The 10,970-nt window shown below is 33.1% G+C and overlaps 1 protein-coding gene across 1 annotated transcript; it reads right to left on the bottom strand.

Annotated features, from left to right (window-relative positions):
• Positions 1-277: 277 nt before the first annotated feature.
• LOC139503001 (uncharacterized) lies at positions 278-3,547 on the bottom strand. Its single transcript, XM_071292667.1, has 2 exons — positions 3,231-3,547; positions 278-2,411 (listed from the first exon to the last, which is right to left on the bottom strand). Exons 1-2 carry the CDS (start codon positions 3,517-3,519, stop codon positions 430-432), a joined length of 2,271 nt encoding a protein of 756 aa, XP_071148768.1. The 5' UTR covers positions 3,520-3,547; the 3' UTR covers positions 278-429.
• Positions 3,548-10,970: the final 7,423 nt, after the last annotated feature.

Here is a 10,970-nt window from a genome sequence, read left to right as displayed (position 1 = left end):
ATCTTCTTGGTATAATGTTAAGGGTGATTCTTGAAGTATCGGAACAAATGTGATTTCCAATAATTCAAGTTATCACGGTTCAATTTTAAATTCATTAATAAAGTTAGAGCTTGCATGATCACAAATTATGTGTCTAGATTTCAAAAAAAGGATATCTAAAAATTCATTGAGATTTTTTTTTTTATATTCTGCAATTGTTTTACCTTAGACAAACATTATTTGCATATACTAAGTATATGGTATATTGATAATCAATGAAAGTTTGAAGGACATAAACTTTGAACTTTTAATATAAACAAGATACGCAATATAACTCTAATTCTTTACAAATTGTACGCCAATATATAAATATTTTTAATAAAAATACAGAATAAGGTTGAAGTCAAATCCATTTTAAAAGGAACAAAGTTTCATTTTGAGCATAATCTTTCAGATTTGATTGATGTGTTTAATCAACGGAATCTTCTTGGTATAATGTTTAGTGTGATTCTTGAAGTATCGGAACAAATGTGATTTCCAATAATTCGCAGATTTATCATCGTCCATTGTTTTATAAATCTTAGCTAGTATTTCATATACAGTAGCCCTCCCCCTCCAATCTCCAAGGAAACAATTATTGCGGCAGGTTTTGATTATTTCGCATATTTCTCTGTCCCTTAACGAGATGTTACCATTAGCATTGTAACATACAAAACGTAGAACATGTGCATATATAACTGGCGGAGTAGTAAAATATTCTGTTAATAGATCTTCAAGATTCAGCGTTGACCATGGTATATTATAAACCATGTCGACGCAATAACTTTTCGTGCAGTTCAGGAATGATAGGTTAAGATTCCATTTAGTTGCAGCCACTTCTTCTAGATGTTCCATCATAACGTCTTCGTAATAACGATCAGAAATTAATATTTTATTTTCTCTAGGTTTTGCAAGAATCGTCTCTGTAATCTTGAGGGTGTATAACGGTTTGCCAATTTTATAAAAATATGAAGCAAGTAACAACCAGCCTGTGATTGCGTCGACTTTAGTTCCAATGAGAAAATGAGCTTTACACTGCCTGTAACTCGAGTACATCCTTTTGTTTTCTTTATTAAACACCGTATGTTGATTTTGTGGGTAAACTTGATTTGCATAGCAAAACAATAGCATATACAACCCTTTAGTATAATATGGAAGTTTATTATTTAGAAGTCTGAATAAAACTTTGTGCATTATACCTCTACTCTGTTTCAAAGTGCACCAAGACAAAGTCGTCCGGATTACTTGATATAATATGAAAATAGATTTACTATTGTCAAGAAACGAAGTGTTAAGTTCTTTAAAATCTTTATAAGCTGGGAAGTGTAAATTAAATTTTTTTGAATAAATATATGGAAATAACAATTGAAAAAGATTAAGCAATTTTTCTTCTATTTGTTTCCTTTCTTCCGGATACAGTCCCTTGAATAGGTTGTTTTCTGTTATAAAGTAATGAGGACAATATCCGTCCCTAAGCCAATAAATTAGACGACCCTGTATTGCATGAAGGCACTGAACAAAATGTTTTGGTATCCACATATTGGTATCTAACTCTTCACACAACCAAAATATAGCCGTCTTGATAAAGTAAGAGCATAATCCTGATTCTGTCAGCAGATCCTTTTTCAGGTACTTAAAAACTGTGTAGCACAACACCTGAGTGTTGTTGAATGAATGAATTAGATCTTTTTCTTGTAATGAAAATGATATTCGCCACTCAAATGAACAGTCTTCACATGAACCGAACTTGCTGCCAATTGGTACTAGCAAGATTCCATGGCTAACAGAATTCAATATAACATCATTTGGTGGCCACAATGATGATTTTCTATTTCTTGTCAACCACGAGTCTGCAACATCTGGCCATAACATTGCTCGGAAGCAAAATAGATGGTCAACTACATCTCTTGAATCGGAAATACATGGACCATGAATCTTACCGTCACTATCACGATATCGCGACAGAAAATAATTCTTAAATCTATTGTTCGAAATAAGAGGTCCATGAAACGTATTTTCTCCCCAAGTATTAAATAGTTCCTCCGAAAATCGGTTTTGCCCAATTTTTAGACGTGTAAAACCGGGATATGAATAAATATTATCAAATAACAGGACGGGACGGTCTTCCTCAATAACAGAACAAGTGTGGTTTACTTGTATTTGTTCCAGAACTGTCATTAAGTCATAATCCCCACCAGGAACATACAAACCCTCAGCTTTACTACCACTGCTAATATTTGTATACACAGGAGATATTTTAGTAGAATCATCTATGACTTTATGAAATGTTCGAATTGCTTTTATACGATTCTCCGATCCACATGTCGTGAGAAGGAATTGATAGATGTCCAAAGAATGGTGATAAAATTGTGTAAGGTCAATAATCTGTAGCTCTAAAATAAAAATAAAAAAGAATGTGTCACTATTACACGGATGCCCCATCCGTTTTATCATTTTCTATGTTCAGTGGATCGTGAAAATTGAGTACAAACTCTATTTTGGCATTAGTATTTAAAAAGATCATATCATAAGGAACATGTATACTAAAATTCAAGTTGGTTGAACTTTAACTTCATCAAAAACTACCTCGACCAAAAACTTTAACCTGAAGCGGGACGAACGAACGAACGAACGAACGAACGAACGAACGAACAGACAAACGGACGTACAGACCAGAAAATATAATGCCTATAACTGGGACTGAAAACACTGTTTTAAATACTTTAAGGTGGTACCTAACACTTTCACTAAAATTTATTTGGCTCGTTTAATTTTGATAACATTTTGACAAAGTATTTACTTTGACCCTTTAACAAAAATATAAAAATTTTGAACCATCCGTTTTGTCAGAAAAAATACACTGGTTATATAGCAGTTTGACAAACACCAATTTTGATCTTTATGAAGCTTATTATTCCCTTTACAACACAACGTAATTAAAAGGTTTAGCTGACTTTACAGAGTTATCTCCCTGTAGTGTTAGGTACCACTTTAAACACTCATTTTGTGTGTGAATAGTTTGATAAATGTCCAATAAAAAAGACACCGAAATTATTTTATATCTAAATAATGGAAGTCGAACATTATCAGTTATGTTATATAGTAAAAAAATATTGTCATATTATATTAATGTTGTTTGAACATGTTTTTAAATCATGTTTTTATCAGAACAAAAAAATGTTGAGTACGTTTTTCTGATTTGATACTCGTACCTTGAATGGAAAGTCGAGCCTTCCTCAAATCGTAACAAATGTCTTGAAATTGTTTCGGAAGGTAATTCAGAAATACTTCAAAGGAAGGATAAGAATTTGATTGGTATGCTTCGATCTTCTCTTCCCCTAAATAAGTCAGCATTCTAGAATATTCTTTTTCGGTAAGCTTATTTTTTTTCTTTCTTTTATCTACATCATCCTCTGCATCAAAACCACTGATCGTGGAAGACCACTCGAACGGTCGATAACAGACATCACTTGCTCCCTTGATGAAATCTTCGAATGACATCTGAAATATACCATGTTTGTAGATATTACACAGACATCAAAATCTTGAATACTTAATACAATTAAAAACTTATAACCTGTAATGAAGAAGCTCACATTATCTACTCCAAAATATAAGTGAAAAAGCTTATAATAACCTGTAGTCATGTTTTTCTCTGCTAAAGTATGATGCATGGATGTTATGGTTTAAGACTGAACTACATTGTAAAACACAACTTATTTGACTTTACGCTGATACATTTTCACACTATATGGACTACGTAGACCGACGTTTACTTAAAAGAATTATTTTAACATAGTTATAAAACAGAAAAACAGAAATACGCACAACATATGTTTTGCGGTCACCATTACATTATTAAATTTGCTAATATCTTGGGTTGTAGTCAAAATGAGACCATTAATACAAGTTGGAATGCAATGAAAAATGTTCAGTATTTCATTAGGCATCAAAACATATCATTTTGGTACTTTTATTTCGAAATAAGCAACGTCAAACTGACCTAAAAATTATACAAAATGATCCTCATCTATTTACTTGTATGTCTATGTTTAAATAAAACATATATATTTGGTTTAATTGCCTGAGTAAGATGCAACTTTAATTTCTAAAATCAACAGAAATTTGGAATAGCAGGTCTCGAAGAAATGATTATAGAGCATAGTATAATCATAGGGAACAAGAGCCCATTGTTAGTTAGCTCTTTTCAAACTTGGATCCAAAAGAATAGACAATTTAATCAAAAGCAAATTGTGCCTGAGGGATATGGAATCTTAGTTTTTATAAATTAATCAACTGACAGACAGCATCATGGCTGAAAAAAAATTCTATAAGACGAAAAGCATTTCATAAATAAAAACATAGAAAAATAAATATAAGGTTAACACAGCACACAAACACCTGGATCAATGGAGGCTTCAGAGAATGTGAGCAGTATCAATCCTGGTGAAACGATTATCAAATACGACACTTAATCTTTCAAAATTTCAATCCCAAGTCATACTCGTGTAAAATAGAATAGATGCACGATACGAGGTAAGTAGTTTCCGATGATCCTATCTTTTGAATCGTATATAGCAAGTCAGAAAGATTAATGTTGTTTCCATTCTTTGCGTTAAATGATCAATATTAATTTGTCGGTTTTAGGGACTTCTCCTTTTGAACTTATTTATGTTTAAATGAAATCGGAACAAGTGAATCTAGGTGTTTCAATACCGAATACAAAACTCCAAGAAAATTAAAAATGTAAATACCAAATGGTAAAATCGACAGCTCTGTATTCATAATTAAGGGAATGTTGTGACCTTCAAGTACCATTGTTTCATTGGTATTCATAATTAAAGGAATATTGTGACCTTCAAGTACCACTGTTTCATTGGTATTCATAATTAAGGGAATGTTGTGACCTTCAAGTACCACTGTTTCGTTGGTATTCATAATTAAGGGAATGTTGTGGCCTTCAAGTACTATTGTCTCATTGGTATTCATAATTAAGGGAATGTTGTGACCTTCAAGTACCACTGTTTCATTGGTATTCATAATTAAGGGAATGTTGTGACCTTCAAGTACCATTGTCTCATTGGTATTCATAATTAAGGGAATGTTGTGACCTTCAAGTACCATTGTCTCCTTGGTATTCATAATTAAGGGAATGTTGTGACCTTCAAGTACTATTGTCTCATTGGTATTCATAATTAAGGGAATGTTGTGACCTTCAAGTACCATTGTCTCATTGGTATTCATAATTAAGGGAATGTTGTGACCTTCAAGTACCATTGTCTCATTGGTATTCATAATTAAGGGAATGTTGTGACCTTCAAGTACCATTGTCTCATTAGTATTCATAATTAAGGGAATGTTGTCACCTCCAAAAATAACTTCTGTTTCGGATTCATACACCTTAAAGGAAGAATCAATTTGGATTAAATCTATATCACTGCCTTTTAAATCCAGTCCTTCACCGAAACTTCTACTAGTTATCGTTTTGCTAGCATCTCCAATGTCTGTTACAGTTGAAATTAACCTCCTTATTCTCACGACGTCCTCAGATCCAATCTTCTGGCATACATATCTTTAAAATTCCAATGACTCACTTTTCTCTGTAGACATTGTCACCAGTTTTAGGATGTTATTCTACCAAAATTAATTATTATTAATCCCTAATTGAATTAACAAACAGTATTTTATTCTATTCTGACTAGAAAAAATAAGTTGAAGTTTTAATTTTTTGTTCCAAATTGATTGTAAACTAGGCATCAGAAATCAATTGATCCTTATTTGAATTAATGTATGAATTTAATTGCGGATATCTAGATTATGGCATTGTCGTTTTTGATACTGACATAATCAGCAAGAATAACAAGTCAGTTTGATAGAATTGAGGGAAAATGGTATTTTTTAGCGTTTTTGCAGAAAGGCCTATAACAAATCAGTACTTCGTTGAACCTTTTAATTCGTGGTTCATCTGTTCTCTAGACATCCCCCCAAAAAAATGGTATATAAATGCAATAGTAGTATACTGCTGTTCGAAATTCATAAATCGTTCGAGAGAAAACAAATCCTGGTTACAAATTAAGACTGAGGGAAACACATCAACTGTGAGAGGAAAACAACGCACAACAGAAACATAGAAGTGCATCAAAAAAACAAACGACAATGCAACACATACAGAAACGAAATATTAGATAACAACTGCCATTTTCCTGACTTCAATATATTCCACAAATTATAATGAATTAAAAGTCTGAAACTCCACCTTATAATCTCCGTTAGTAATTCAGTGTAAATAATGAAGAATGAAATAATTATTATTGCACCCTCAACGGAGTGACGTATTGTTATTATACGATTCTCTTTTTCCTTATTCTTCTTCCACACATTTTGTCCACGCTATTTCTCGGAATTGAATGGACCAATGTTGATGGAACTATACCATGATGTTGACCACCATGTGAAGATAGCAATCGGGGGTTGACATTTTCAAGATGGCCACCGTTTCCATGGAAACAGCAAAAATGCGAAAAAAATCAAAGTGTTCCAAACTGGAAGAAACTCAACAATAACGTTAACTGGCTTGTGCTGATTTGCAGTTTGATATCGGAACTTTCAAAATGGCTGCCGATACCATGGAAACAGCTAAAATAATAAAAAAATCTAACTCTTTCGTTATGAGACCCCACTGAATGAAACTTTATGAAAATGATACCCAGCATGCTAAGAGGTCAAGACAATATTTAGATAGTTCAAAATGGCCGCCGTTGTCATGAAAACTGGGGACAAGTTTTTCGTTGACCCTATGGGAAAATGCATAAAATCAGCATTTTTTTAAAGCGTATTTCACCAAAGTCAATGAAACTGTATTGATATATACCATGACATAGGGCAATGAGATGTCTGCTTTTAGAATTTTTAAATTATCCACTGTAACCATAGAAACAGGAAAAATGTCAAAAATTTCAAAAAAATCAAAGTGCTGCAAACTGGATGAAACTATACAGAATCGGTAACTGACATGGGCAGAGTTGCATTTTGAAGTTGGAATTTCAAAATGGCCGCCGTTACCATGGAAACAGCAAAAATGTCCAAAATTAAAATGCTCTTAACTTAATGAAACTTTACAAAAAAGATAATTTGCATGTGTAGATGCACTCTTTGACTTTGGCATACCGCATAGTCAGCTATAAAAGACCCCGAAATGGCAATGTAAAACAATTCAAACGAGAAAACTAACGGCCTTACAAAAAAATTAACGAAAAACAAATATGCAACACATAATCAAACGACAACAACTGAATTACAAGCTCCTGACTTGGGACAGGCACATACATACAGAATATGTTAGCGGGATCCCAACCCTCCTCCTATCCTGGGACAGTGCACCATAAGAACGAACTATAAAAATAAGTTGAAAAAGGCTTAACTCATCAGATGGACAAAAATACATGTGGACGTGGCAGGGTACTTGTACATCCCAACAACAAAAAGACACTAGGTACAGATCTGAGAGTACTCGCAGTTAACTGGCAGGTAGTTCAAAGCCACTAACAACTAATAAAAAAATCATGCATATAAGACTAAATTATCAATCCGTATACATTCAGCATCCAATGGATTTAGTGTAAAACGTAATAAAAATACAGAGAAATACATGACCTTGTGCAATGCCAAGATACAGGTATCGACAGATTGTAGATCCATGAATGTGAATATGTATATAATATACTAGAATATTTAGTGTGCTTTTAATTTACTGATAACAAAATCAATATTTATTCCAATAAAAACAATATTCAATAATCTTATTATAGTGTTGAATTGGTAACCTTTTAGGAAAAGTTATTTAAAGGATCGATAAGTTTACCAGGATCGTTTCTAAATTTCCGGGCACGGTTAACAACATTTCCGTAAAAATGAGGATGTGCTATCCCGTTTGAAATAAGTTTTCTACAGGTACAACAAAACTTCAAAACCAAATCTTTATATCTGTGAACAAAATTAGTAAAGGTTTTAAGTAATTTATGGTAACGAAATCCCTGGCTTGATAATTTACCAGTTATACATAGATTACGTTCGTTTAAAAATCAAAACCGTCACCACAGATAAAGGCATAGCGAACGAGCTGTGAAATATAAACACCGTAAGATTGTGCCAAAGGAACATCACCATCTAAAAATGGAAAATTAACAATAGGGGACGAAAAATCGTCCCTTTTGTCGTAAATTTTAGTGTGTAGTTTCCCGTGTAAAACCCAAATATCTAAATCTAGAAAAGGACAGTTATTATCGTTTATATTTGATTTATTTAAAGTAAGTTCCTTTGGGTAAATTTCAGCAGTATATTGAGAAAATTCTTGATTATTTAACGAAAAAATATCATTAAGATAACGGTAAGTGCTGTTGAATTTATCAATTAAATGCAATTTCGACGGATCTCTACTGAGTTTGGTCATAAACTGTGATTCATAACAGTACAGAAACAAATCTGCTATTACAGCGGATTCCATTGAGTGTTTAGCCAAAGGTAATATCTTTGGTTAACTTGCTTGTTTGCTGAACCGTGAAGTTATTGTTAGGTTAGGTAAACTACCCTACTTTATAAATAGACTAGTCCTACAGAAAACCAATCTATTTGTCTGTTGGACTATGCTACTTTGAAAGGAGGGTAGTAAACTTCACCTTATAATGACTTTACGGTTCAGCTAACAAGCAAGCTAACCAAAGATATTACCTTTGGCTACACACTCAATGAAATCCGCTGTAAAGGGGCGCAATTAGTGCCCATATGGATACATACAACCTGTCGATAAACTTTGTTGCCGAAACGTACATAAATATTATCAAGGAGAAAACTAACAGCTTCGATCATCTGATCACACCTCCAGTAAATATATCTAGCATATTTACCTTTCTCATTAGAGAAAAAGGTTTTAAATGAGTGGCAGCAAATATATTTGCATTCAGATTTACCAAACGACCATTTAATAAATAGGAAAACTTTTGTTTGATAAGATAGTGTGAAAGTGTAGTGTAAAGAGTAGAAAAAATCAAAACTGTCAACAGAATCAAAAGGACCATCAAAAGCACGTAATTTATCTAAAACATCCAAAGAATTTTTTACATTCCAAAATAGTTAATTCAAATATGTTCATATATTTTATTACAATAGTTTATGATAAGCTCTTTGATAGTAGTTAAGTAGTTACGGAACTTGTTAAAAGCACTGAAAGATTAGTTTTAGAACACTTACTAGAGGCCGAGATGAAACGATATTCAAATGTTTTGTGTAGTTTAGGTAACAAATACATAGTAGGGACCTTCAAATGTTCAGAACAAGCCTTAAGGTTTGAAGTTTTGATGGGATTGGTAATGGACACGACTATTTATAAATAGCATGATTCTACATACAAAATATCTTTGTCTCCTTCTGGACTCGATCCCTGGGCCTGTGTATTACTAACCGACTGAGCTAAAGAAGTGCTTTCCTAACTCAACTGTTTACGGTTGGCTAAGTATCTACTACATTTACTAAAGGAAGCAATCCCGCCACACATGCATAAAACCGTTTCAAAAATTGCCCGGTATAACCCCGATACACACGAATCCGGAAATTGACACGTTCGAAGCGATAGCCAGGACAGCATTTGGGATAACAACAATTTCGAATGCCTTTCTAGAACTTATGTGAGTATATATCAATGTACATATAAACAAAATAGTTTATCTTATCAATCATTGTTGTTGCAAGTTTCAAATTTTGTGAAGAACGTTTAGTAACACTTTTATATTGAATAAAGAAAGACATGGTGCAATTTTCTACGTTTTATGAGGTTGACAATGTTCAATATATGTTCTTGCATACACTTTTTCGTATCAATACTTTAATCAATAGTGAATTACTTCACGTAAAATTAACAAGGTGCCTCCAAATAAACATAATGTCGTATAAAATAAGTTCGTTGCTCTGTTACAAATAATCACTGTATAATTCGTTGACAAAACCGTCTCAAATTCCTGTCTTTTTAATTTATTTGTGATGGCAGCAGCACTTCTTTTCTGTGTTTTATTGAAAATTTGCATTTGGGTTATAGAAAATTGGTTACCACTTGATTTTTTTCCGAACGGTAGTAACACGTTGACCAAAGTGGGGCGTTCGTTTGGCAGTGTGGCCTGTCAAAATGCCTAGCAACGTCCGGTCAGAATTTGAACGTTAAATCCGATGCCTCGATTAGAGAATAGCACGCCCTCTGAACAGTGAAAACCCATGCAACAACTCTTTGAGGGGTTCAAATGTGGCAGTTTGCAAAGCTAAATTTCATTTTCAAATGGCAGTCCAACCAAATTCATCCCGATCAACCCTTATTGAAGGACCTACGTATTATATTTATTATTCATTTGTTTATTTAAAACTTTACAGTTGATTACTTTTCTTGTACTTAGATATAAGAAGATGTGGTATGAGTGCCAATGAGAAAACTCTCCATCCAAGTCACAATTTGTAAAAGTAAACCATTATAGGTCAAAGTACGGTCTTCAACACAGAACTTAGACTCACACCGAACAGTAAGCTATAAAGGGCCCTTAAAATGATTAGTATAAAACAATTAAAAAAGGGAGACTAAAGATCTAATCTATATAAAAAACGAGAAACATCTATTCTACATCAACAAACGACAACCACTGAACATCAGGTTCCTGAATTAGGACAGGTGCAAACAAATGCAGCGGGTTTAAACGTTTTAATAAGCGCCAACATCCATCCTACCTGAAACATTAGTGTAACATCACAACATAGAAATACACACTATAAAATATCAATTGAAATGGCTTTACTCAATCAAAAGACATATTTACAAAAAATGAATTTGATCTATGACACAATGTAAAAACAAAAATAATAACCAAGAGGGTCAGATTTAAAACAATATCAGAAAGACAATTATCACCTTGGACAAA

The sequence above is a fragment of the Mytilus edulis genome, chromosome 14, assembly GCF_963676685.1.
Source record: "Mytilus edulis chromosome 14, xbMytEdul2.2, whole genome shotgun sequence".
Lineage (NCBI taxonomy): Eukaryota > Metazoa > Mollusca > Bivalvia > Mytilida > Mytilidae > Mytilus > Mytilus edulis.
The sequence above is the reverse complement of the archived record's forward strand: the minus strand, read 5'-3'. Positions and strand labels throughout refer to the sequence as shown.